Here is a 12,297-nt window from a genome sequence, read left to right as displayed (position 1 = left end):
TAGTTACGCTTGCTTAAATTTTTGACCATTACTTGCAGGGCTCAAAATAGCTATTGACGTTCACCATCCAATTTTTCTAAAAGGACTACATTTCTTTTGTATTGGAGAGAATAAGTAATTTTCAAATAGGCAGAGCATGTAATAAAATTTTGCTAGGTGCAGTGCAGATGAACAAAATAATCAGACTTGGGTTTTATGGCACATATTCTAGAAGGATAGAAGCATAAGAGCGATAAATCTTGTTCACACAGCTTAATGTCATAAATTATGAAAGTAAAATTCCTAAGAGCAAAATAGCATAGTAAAATTATAAATTAACAAATATAAACACTTGAATTTAAGAAGTCACGGGGACTTAAAAAAAAATAAGCCTGAAAGTTGATAGAAATCACTTCTATTTGGAAGAGTAAACAATTCAGGTTTTAAAAATAATAACATCTAAAGTTTAAAACATATCACATTGTTTAAATCACCCAAGTCCTTTAGGAACTAGCCTACCTCGGCTGTGTACTTTGTAATGTCCTGCACATGTTATGCTCACTTAAGTTTATAAATGGCAAAATAACCACCTTTTTAAAAGAGGGACAGCATCCGTTAGGGAATCATTCACTTATGGAGTGGTCACTGAGACCCAGAGACAGACTATTTATTTGATGAATAGAGTCTGTTGCCATTCCTGCCATTTATCCTTACAGTTTTCAAGACTCCTTCATGCAACGCAATAAACTCTATGTCAGGCTTTTAGGTCTGATTCAAAATCCACTTGCAAAGGGAGGTTCTGCTACTATCAAAAGCCTTTGCAAGGCCGTAGGCTGTCATAGAAGAGGTTTCTATAATAAATTACAAGGTGAATTTTTTTTTTCCATCTCTAAATCTAATAGCACAGAAATGACTGTTTTGGAATTGGGTAACAACCAAGGAGGTACAGAGCAAAGAATAAAAAGACTTCAACTAATACTGTAGGGAATAGGTAAAACACAGGGACAACTGGGAAACCCAGGTTCTTTTTACCTTCCTCTCTACAGCCACGGGCTATCTGTAATTTTTTAATGACTATCAAGTATAAGCCCTCTTGGAGATCTTATGATGTAAAGGTAGAAAGAAGCAAATCTGTACTCAATAAAACAAAACATTGGATTAGAGTGTATTGATAAAATAAAATATTCATGATATTAGTTTATTTTCTATTGAATTTATTAATAATCTTTATATATATTTATATATGTATGGCTTTGAGCAAAGACAAAAGAAATACTCTAATTCGTCCCTGATCATACAGTTGTTGTAAGAATCAGCTTTTCTACTATTTTCCCAGCAGCAGAAAGACCAATCTTTTCAATAATACATTTCTTTCTGTACAGATTAAAACTCCATACTTATGGGCTTAACTATGTACAGAGAAAAGAGGTCACTTTTCAACTAGCAATGGACTTTTATATTACAGGAATGTGAGTCAATTTTTTTCTTAACCTAAGCATTTATATTCATACATATATATGTATATAATTTACCCTGTACCATTTTTTTTAGTTTAACATATAAACCTTAGTTTTTGTCCATTCTGTTACAAAGTGAATAAAAATGTTATGGTTGCACTGAAAGACCATGCAATTCACTTTTGCTTGTGTTTCCCAATAGTGCTCAAAATAAAAAACCAAAAATTTATATATAAAAATATTTCACTACCAAACCCATTAGTGCTATCAAATGTAAACCTTTAATAATTTAAAGGACCAATACATGATCTTAATAAATTGAAGTTAATTCTCAATATTTTAATAAAATAAAGGAGTTTTGTACTGATATGTAAATGGTCTTGCAGCTTTCCCATAGGCTCTGGGTAGACTGAACAATCCCCTTCTTACACCATTCTTGACATGCCATCAGATATCACCAGCATGTTAATGACAACATTACATTGACTAGCATAGTTGATTACTTCCACACAAGCTGGGGTCTGTTAGAAAGGAAACATAACAACTCATTTTGGTAGTATAGGTATTATATCCATAAAAGGCATAACAGGCAGCATGGATCCATTTTAGAGTTTTTGCTTTTTGTTTTGTTTTCTGTCCTCAAGTCTGTCTGGAGGCCCTGCCCCGTTTAATGTGTGATCTTTGTTAAGTTCTTCTTAAATGCATCGCCAGTGTCAAAGATACTGAAGACCTCCATTTTAGGTCATTCTCTTTAACTTGGGTTATTTACAGAAGTTGGTTATTAGGAATCTTCCAATTGTGTTCCAGTCATCCACCACATTTGTGGGATGCATTAGGCACAAATGATTACTAAGGGACTTCTCTGAGAAGAAGCGGATGTTCACAGATCATGGAGAGTTAAGGAAACAGACAAAAAAACGATGCTCACATTCAGTTCGCCCTCTGCTTTCTGTCATCGTGTCCATACAATTTCCAGCACATTCTGAGTAACGGATCTCCTATCTAAGGGCTATGTTAGTCATCACATGCCTTAAGATTTACTAACCATTTTATTACAATACACATAGAACAAAGCGTGTGTTCCCAGACATGATGCTATCATGTACTTAGTTATTTTAAATGAACACCAGGGTAAACTACCAACTACCAACAGTGAAGACACGGAACACACTGGCAACACCAATCAAGCTGTGGTTTACAAATCATTACTTAAATAATAGTAATAATAGTAATAATATTAAATGAAAGTGAAAACCTCACTTCTAGACTTAAGTCAGAGATCCAAGTCAGCCTTACAGGAGTTTTAAGATAGGCAATTAATGAATGGTTATACTTTTCTAGAAATGAGAAATACTGTAAGCCTCTCCCTACAGTGACTGATCTGAACCTATTTTTTTTCCCCCCAAAAGCATGCAGGGACTATTTTCAGATGCTTGGTTATGGCAAGAAGGAAGAAAAGTAATGATTTTTGGTGTAATACAAGCAATCTGTAGAATTGAGCATACAGTTTTGCATAAAACATTGCAGGTTAAAATAATATTGTAGGTTTCAAGCCATTGCATTACAGTTGAATAACTGTCACAATTAGGTTTTGTAAAATTTCAAACTCTAAGTTTTGAAGTGAAGCAATAAAACTAAATTCTTAAGTGATGACTTTTACCTTCATACAGCACAGAATAGCTATTTTTATTTGGGTTGAAAAAGTTATTTACAACTAACATTGAGTCTTGGTAAAAGTCCAATAACACATGAAGACAAATATCCCCTCAGCTTTCTGAAAGGTCAATGAACATGTTTGAGGTTAGAGATATTCCTAATGGTGGCAATGTTAGTCTCCAACCGTGGCCAAGCACACCGTGTGTTCTGTAACCTAATTCAAAATTGAAAGCACCAAAATACAATTTGGATCTATAAAATGGGACTTGCTATTTAATTCTCCATAATTAATGATTAACAATTTAGATGCAGAGACACAGCTCATGAAAGAAGTTTTGGTTGGTGCTATTCAGTAGCTCACTTGAGTTGCCTTTTAAAATCAGAGTTTTGTTTCCACTGAATCCAAGAACTCTTCATAAAGTAGAGAAATACATATATCAAAGGAATTCAGTAAAAGTAGGTTAAAAATAAATGATCTTACAACAACATTTTAAATCCTTTAATGATTTAAAGAAAGGAGGACATATAACACTGAATGCTAAACAGGTCTTTTGAACTTCTCTTGGGAATTTAGATAGATTATTTAATAGTAGATATATATTTATATATTGTACATTTTGCATGTAGGCCAGAGCTGTCTAAAATATCTCTTCATAGTAGGCTATAGGAATCTATCAGGAGATAGAATAAAATAAGATCTGAGGAGATTCTCAGTTTATTAGAGTATTTCTTTCTGCTTTGACAATCAGCAGGGATCATAAATTTGAAGCAAATCGTGGCTTTTCTGCCTCTGGGTCTGTAGTTAAGACTGAGGAAGACTCTCTCGGAAGAGCAGCTGCTGGTGGAGGGGGTGCGGGAGGGGCTCCTCGGTTAGGGGGAATGGCTCCCGAGGACATCTGTCGGAACAGGGTGACCCGCGGGGGGACGGTGCCCCTGCCCCCCGCCTGCAGGCCCGGGCCGTGAACGGCGGTCACGGGCTGAGGGATGGAGGCCAGGGACTCGCCCACAGTGGGATGAGGTCTGGAAAGGAGAGTGGAAACCTCATGGGGCAGCGAGGGCTGCGAGGCCGACAGGGGCCTGACTTCCCGGGTCAGGCTGGTGTTGTGCAGCGCCTGCGTGCTCCTGTGCACTTCGTTTTTCGGCGTGGAGCTGCCGGGCGTCTGCGGCTGCGGGGGCGGCTGCGGGGGCTGCGGGGGCGGGGGCTGCTGGAGCTGCTGCTGCTGCTGCTGCTGCTGCTGCTGCTGCTGCGTGAGGGACAGCTGGGACGCAGTGGGGGAGGCATAGTGGAAAGTTCGGGTGGCCAGCGGGCTCTGTACGGGAGGGCTGCAGACCGCGGTGGTGTAGGAGCAGGGCGAGAGGATGGCGGACGGCTGGGGGGTCTGCGTGCTGGGGCTGGGGGAGTGCAGGTTGCTGTGGGACAGACTGGTCGCAGTGTACACCGGCGGAGACTGTGTCCTCATGCGGGAGGTCGGAGTCATGGTGGAAGAGGTGGAATTCAGGGCCGTCATCTGGGGGTAATTGATCGGGGCGATCGCCTGCACCATCTCCCGGTCGTGCTTCACTATCTGCTTCAGGATCTCGTTCTCCTGATTGTTGAAAACGCCAGTGTTCAGATCCTTCTGGAACTTCTGCAGAAGAATGGAATTTTTCTTTCCTGTCAGCGGGAACAAACAGAGCCACTTAGAAAGCTGCGGAGGACGGCCGACGAGCCCAGGGGAGAGTGGCCCCTGGAAACCCAAGGATGCCCGTGTTCCGCGGGAGACGCTTGGAAGCCAAATACTCACCTTTAGGCGCCAACGGAAAGGGGGCTCCTGCCCTTCGCGCTTCCTGTATCTCTCTGGGAAATCTTACCTTCTCTGCAAGTCAGGTTGAAGTCTGGAATAGATGGCAAAAGCCATCTTACAGGAGAGAGGGAGAGAGTGGACGCGAGGGCTAACTTTGAAGGGTGGGAGAAGAAAGGGTATTTGGATCAGGATGGGCCTGGAATCAAAATGTAAGTTTAAAGCTACCTTTTTTCAGGAAACTACTATGGAACACTTACTATGCGACAGGTACCCTACAGAAGGCTTTGGACAGACTGATTGTGTTTAATCCTCAACGCTGGGCGGTGGATGTGCTTCTAATCCTATCTCACCCATCAGGAGAACGGGACATAGGAAGGTTGGAACCATGCCCAAGTGAGGCTGGTTACTAAGAAACAGGACCGTGGAAGGAAAACAGCAGATATGATCGCAGACGCTTCCTAAGAACCACGAACCAGCTGCAGGCATCGGTATGACGGGAGCACCTTCTAGAAATGCAGTCAGTTAGGCTCCCTCCTTCTTGGGGACCGAGATGCTGCATCTTACTGAGATGCTCAAGAGACTGTCACATGCCAATCTGAGGAGCCCGTGCGGCAAGTCTCTCCCTTTGAAGCGTGCCCTAGTGCTCGCTTCGGCAGCACATATACTAAAAATTGGAACGATACAGAGAAGATTAGCATGGCCCCTGCGCAAGGATGAAACGTGCCCTATGCCAGGGTCCTCCACCAGACATTCATAGTCTTCTCATCTCTGGAGCTTGGAAAAATACTGATTTTCATCTGGACCCCATTAATTAAACCACAAGAACCAGACATGGGGTCTGGATTTCAGATTTCAGTCCTTTCAAAGCGTACTTCCTCAGAGGACTTTCATGCACCGCCGGCTGAGAACCACTTCATAATCCTTCCTTTTCTGAAAGGTCTTGGTGAGGATTAAGGGGCATCGTGTATGGCGGGTTCTCAGCTCCCTCTAGAACCTCAGTAAGCAGCACCTCTCCTTCCTGCCATTGTTTTTGGAGTGCTTTGCAGTAAGTAGACATTCTCTGGCAGGATGATGACAGAATCAAAATTAGATCGATGAAAGGCGAAAATTAGTGACTTTTGGTGACATCATTGATAACATAATTCCCAGATAAATATTGTAACTGAAAATGAATGAATTTGCCATATTGCTAAATAAAGTTAGAGTTTGAAGGAATACTTTTTAGTGGAAATATATGTTATAATTTACTTGGATGCAGGTAAACTATCATTTTAAAATGACTGCCAAAATAAATGTTTCTCCTTACAGAACGGTTCTAATTTTCTCAAGAACAAAAGCTCCTATATCTGTAATAAATATAAATGCTTATTTAGCATATTGCCTTAACTGAGTATGGTCTATATATATGAGCAATAGAACAGAATGAAGGATAATATTTCTTTGTGATCCTGTGAATAGTCAACATTTTGTAATATGAATATCTGTGAACTTGTGGAGAAATAAAGATTTTAATGCATTGTTAGAATTTTATAAGGATCAAAACTGCAAATGCTTGGTGCTTATGAGTGATTTTATTGCCTGTATTATTGAGCGCAAACCATTTCATGCAAACTTTCTTATAAAAATTAACTGGAAAAAGTTAGATGAGAGTGAAGCTGATCAGAGTAACAGAAATTATTTGTTAAAATATCCTGATTTTCATTCGGGAGGGTATGTGAAATGGTGAAAGCTGTGAAGTATGTAAGCCTGATGATTCACAGACCTGTACCCCTGGGGCAAATAATACATTATATGTTAATAAAAATAGTTAATAAAAAATCCTGATTTTAACACTTTTCTCTAAAAATGTCTAGCTGGCTAAGCAGAAAAACGCATGTGTTCAGAAGTTAGTCTCTAGCTCTACTGTGAGCACTCACATACCACAAAGAGGTAAATTATTTTCAAATTAAATAAAGATGCTTTCAGGAATGCCCACTTTTATGGGCACTGTCTCTCTCGACACTGTGTCCTATTGCCTATCTAAACTGTCAATATGAATTTCTGATATGTGTGTTATGTCTAATTTCAGAGCCTAATGCATCTGTCATCCTACTTCTGTAGAAGGAAAGAAAGATACAAAGTGCAGAAGAAAAGCTGACATAAGATTACATCAATCAAAAATCCTTACCTTTAATAAGAATGAAGGACTTGTTTATTTCCAAGTTATCCCAGCCCCATCTCGTTTGAGATCATTGATTCCTGCATCCCTCCCTACAACCTCTCTTCAAGAATATTCATTGTGTACTACGTACTGCGAATGTAATAGTGAATTAGACATGACCTCTCCATTTACAAATCTTAGCATCTTTAGAGCAACTGCAATAACAGAAGCAGTATTGTGATGGAGGAAATTCCTAGGGGGATGGGAGAACATACCCAGGTTACTCAGCCTAGGAGCACGAGAGGGTTAGGAGGTCACAGAAAATTTCTACAGAGAAGTGATGTCTAAACTCAGGTTATGACAACGGAGTAGAGGTAAGCAAGGAAAAGGGGCAGAGCATGGTAGGGTGGGGGAAGAGGATTTAGGTATAGAAAATGAATGCATACACCTTCTCACATCAGAATCTTCTAGCATATCTTGGGAAGCTAACAGCAAGCCAATCTGATCTAACTTTACTATAGCAATTCTTCAAGTCTTTTAACTAGTGTAACTAATATAAGGTCTAATTTATATATTCTTATTGGAAAGCAGAGAAGCCTGTAAAATAAGTTGTTTATGAAGTAAAGCATCTAAGTCGGGTACTTCTAGGAAGGTTTTTCCTGCTTGAGTCTGTATTACAAACGTTTCCAGAAGTTTCTACAGAAAACATTAAAATGCACAAGTTTTCAGTTTTCAATATAAAACTAAAAATGAAAAGTTGATACATAATTTTTAAAAAAATCTTGTAGTAAAATTATTTGGTTTGTAATGTAGACTCATACTATTATATTTTTAGTTCTATTTTAGTGCTACCTAAAATTTTTATCATTGCTTTTTACCTGAAGATTCAAATTGTTTTGTCATCACTGGGGAAATCAGACTGAGCAGCTAATAAAAATAGAGATGATTAAATAAACCCAGAATACTTAGATGAGAGAGTTAGAGAGTAGAAATAGGGCTAGAGCTAACTGCTGGTTCTATGCTAATTAATAGGCAACCTATTATAGCATTTAGGATTTAGGATTGCAAATACATATCAGCCCACTAAAGTATAAATTATACACAAAAAAGATAGGAAATGGAAGAGAGTACCTATCCGATCTAGTCGGTCAATGGCAACCGTCTCGAAGGCTCGCCTCATCATTGGATATTCCTCCAGGACCTCGTTGAAGTTGTCCACAGAAAGTGAATAAAGACGACAGTATGTATCAGCTCGAACACTGGCAGTGCGGCGGCCCTTGGTCAGTAAGCAAATCTCTATCAAGCCAAGAGAGAAAGACTTGGTAATTTATTTTGGTAAATTACCAAAGACTTTGGTAATTTACTTTCAAAGACCACCAAGACCCACAATTGAAAAAAAAAAAAGTCTCATGTTAAATTACCGAAGACTTTGGTAATTTACTTTCAAAGACCACCAAGACCCACATTTGAAAAAAAAAAAAGTCTCATGGTGTCATCAACCAATGATTGGCAGCATTTCCTATTTTATCAGTAAATTCTTTCTGACAAAAATACCCAATTGACAATACTCAACCTTAAAATAATATTCATTGTTAAACAGTTAAATCTTTTAGTTCAAATGGAAAGCTGAAATGGAGTTACCTATCCTTCAGCCCTCATTCCAATCCACCTGAAATAACAATAAAAATGTAAAAAAGAGAATCGTAGGTCCACAACAGAGTCGAACACTGGAAGAAACTGTAATCAGGGCTCTTGGGTGGCTCAGGTCATGATCCCAGGGTCTTGGGATCAAGCCCCACATCAGGCTCCCTGCTCTGAGGGGAAGCCCGTTTCTCCCTCTCCACTACCCCTGCTTGTGTTCCCACTCTCTCGTTGTGTTTCTTTCTGTCAAACAAATAAATAAATTCTTTTTTTTTTTAAGATTTTATTTATTTATTTGACAGAGAGAGAGAGAGATTGCAAGTAGGCAGAGAGGCAGGCAGAGAGAGAGAGGAGGAAGCAGGCTCCATGGGAGGGAGCTGAAGGCAGAGGCTTTAAACCACTGAGCCACCCAGGCACCCAATAAATTCTTAAAAAAAAAAAAAAGATAGTATAATCAGACAAGATTTTTATTAAGTTTGGAAGGCAAAAAGCAGATCATATGATATAGATAGAAACCAAAGTGAACCCACACAGTGGCCTAGAAAGTCCTATGATCTGGAAAAACTGGACCAGGTTTTGGGGAATGCATTCAGGCATGCCTTACATAAGGGGAGATCTCATTGAACACTATATTCCAAATGCACAGAGAGGCTTTCTATTTCAATAATTTCTAAGAAAAATTCTTTTTGGAGAATTAGATTTCCAAAATTCAGTAAAGCAAACATTTGCAAATTTGGATTTCCTTAATTTCTAACTTAAATGAGTCTACAAGTGATAATTTTTTATTTCATTTCTCTAAATTTATTAATTAAACTCTATAAATTTTGATTTTTTTAAAAAATTAGAAATATTTTTAAGAAATTTAGTTTCAGGATAACCAGTTTGAAAAAAGAAATGGCAGAAGTATTTTTGAATACATAATTTCCTAACATAAGGAAATAATAGAAAAATTATTGAAAGAGGCCTAAATGCACACTCTTCTGAACTTTTTAAGTAACTTCATATTACCTACTTTTTATTCTTTCTATAGTGATGATTTAAAAAAAAGATTTCTTCTTAATTGAGAGTTCATTTAAATGCAATCTGGTAAGAACAATAATACAGACGGTGGGTATTCTGGAAGTATTAAGAAGCACATTTGAACCAATCTGGGGAGATAGCATTTTAGGAAATGCCACTGAAGCAACCACTTATGTTGTTGTTCACGCTGGTAAACATGTAAATTTAATAAGTAATATTGTGGGGAGTTCACGTTTGTGTGCATGCATGCATGCATCTGTGTGTAATAGTGTATGTAGAAAGATGAATCTATTTTATATTTAAACATAAAGCATATTATCACTTCATGAAATTTGCTGTCTACTCTACAGAATGTAATAAAAGAAGTATTTTTTAGCACTACCCCCCAATTAAATTCCTGTTGGTCACTAAAATACAAATGCCATATCATGTAATTTATAATTGGGACATTATGGTGAGTAAACTGATAGGAAACCCATTACTGCTAAGTGTTGCTTTCAAATCTGTGCAACTTGTCATGTAGAATGGTTAGGTTATAAACCTCATGGAAAATAACCAGTGAGATGTAACAGAGATCTTAAAAAGTATACATAACCTTCAACCCAGAAATTTTACTGGACAATCTAACCCAAGGAATACTCTATAATTAGAGCAATGTTGGGAGATGGAGTGGAGAAGGGAATTGGGGGAAATCGAAGCGGGAGATAAACCATGAGAGACTGTGGACTCTGAGAAACAAACTGAGGGTTTGGAGAGGGGGGGTGGGTTGGGTGAGCCTGGTGGTGGGTATTACGGAGGGCACGTATTGCATGGAGCACTGGGTGTGGTGCATAAACAATGAATGCTGGGACACTGAAAAGAAATGAAATAAAATGGGAGAAAAAAAGAACAATGTTTACATAGTGATACATATTTATTTAATCAGATCTGAAAATGTGAGTGTGCCCTAAATGTTTAACGAGTTAAGATACAAACGCGTACATGGCCACTAGATGACCTATGTGGCATTTATGAAAAGGGAAGCTTTTAAAGTCAGAGTGATAACCATGAATGGTCAGAAAGCTTGAGTGAGAAAAGGATACCAGATTGTAATTACAGTCAGATAAAAATGATCATAATGATAATAATAACATCTACCTATATGCCTTGCTCCAGATGAAAAACACTCCTTTATGCAGATGTGCATTTTTTCAATGTCTCTTTAAATAAATTATTTTTATTTTGTGATGTGCATAACTTATTTAAAAAACTAGTTATAAAATTAATATCTAAGTGCACAGAATAGGAAACAAAAAAAAAAGATATGAGGGAATGCAAACCTGTTAGTAGTGATTATGACAGTAGGAGATTTCCTCAACTTTACCTTCATTCTTTTTCATATAGTTTTGTTTTGGCACTTATGTTTTTAATTTCCAAATGCTTTCCATTTTCCTATTTTATTGCTTTCTCATTATATCCTTTTCTTTCATTATAGATGTAATGTGCACTATCTCCTGATGGGTGTTAAGAGTTCTGAATACGAAAGACACAAATACGCTACAACATGGACAGACCTCAGTGTGTTTCACAAACATAAGTGGAAGAAGCAAGACATGAGTCCACATGTTCTATGATTCCATGTATATGAAGTATCCAGAGAAGGCAAATCTAGAGAGACAAATTATTGGTTGCTTGGGAGAGCGGGTGAGAAAGGAGATTCACAGTAAATGGGTTCAAAAAATCTTACTGGGGTGATGAAAATGTTCTAAACTTGATTTATGGTGATGGCTTCAAAATTTAGTAAATTTAATAAAAAAATTAAATTGTACACTTGACATGGGTGACATATATGTAAAATATATTGCAATAAAACTATGAAAGTGAAAAGAAAAACGGGCTTTTGGGGACGCCTGGGTGGCTCAGTTGGTTAAGCAGCTGCCTTCGGCTCAGGTCATGATCCCAGCGTCCTGGGATCGAGTCCCACATCGGGCTCCTTGCTCTGCAGGGAGCCTGCTTCTCCCTCTGACTCTGCCTTCCACTCTGTCTGCCTATGCTCACTCTCGCTTGTTCTCTCTCTGACAAATAAATAAATAAAATCTTAAAAAAAAAAAAAAAAAAAGAAAGAAAAACGGGCTTTTGTTTTTATATTTTATATATATTTTAGTGCCCTTCTGTTTTCTAAATTATTTCTCTCCACTATCTCTGCCTCTGTGTCTGACCTTTCTTTGAATGTTTAATGGTTTCTTCAGGTAATCCATTGACATCCTTCCACATTTAAGGATGAAAAATCTGGTGATGTGGTATGATTTGTTGATTTGGAGTTTCTCTTTAGAGCAAAGGGATAGGCAATTTGTTCTCTTATTTCCTTAAATTCTGGAATGGGGAAGGCTTTACTCTAGGGTCACTAATAAGTCCTAGTTGTCTGCCTTCTTCACCTGCTTTCAAAGAAGAACCGCAGGAGAATAAAATGCCTGGTTACAGGCTGCTGGGCAATGTGGAGTGAGGGACAGATAACACTATGTATCACATGCAGGCATGGGTAGGGCCCCTGTTTTCTCCCTCACCTTTCATTTGGCTCTCTGTAGTCCTAGGGTCTCAGCTGGGAGCCATTCTTGGGTTCTGCCAGGAGATCTGCTCCTGC

The 12,297-nt window shown here is 38.4% G+C and overlaps 1 protein-coding gene across 2 annotated transcripts in view; it reads right to left on the bottom strand.

The window, feature by feature from the left end:
- Positions 1-1,172: 1,172 nt before the first annotated feature.
- Positions 1,173-12,297, bottom strand: part of HCN1 (hyperpolarization activated cyclic nucleotide gated potassium channel 1) — a 396,554-nt gene continuing 385,429 nt past the window's right edge. For both annotated transcript variants that reach the window (XM_082723243.1, XM_082723244.1), the window contains 2 exons: positions 8,148-8,312; positions 1,173-4,746 (listed from right to left, as the gene is read on the bottom strand). In XM_082723243.1, coding sequence (XP_082579369.1) covers positions 3,848-4,746; positions 8,148-8,312 — 1,064 coding nt within the window. In that variant the 3' untranslated portion in view covers positions 1,173-3,847. The remainder of the gene's footprint in view (positions 4,747-8,147; positions 8,313-12,297) is intronic.

This window comes from Mustela nivalis (assembly GCF_964662115.1).
Source record: "Mustela nivalis genome assembly, chromosome: 3".
Taxonomy (NCBI): Eukaryota; Metazoa; Chordata; class Mammalia; order Carnivora; family Mustelidae; genus Mustela; species Mustela nivalis.
The sequence above is the reverse complement of the archived record's forward strand: the minus strand, read 5'-3'. Positions and strand labels throughout refer to the sequence as shown.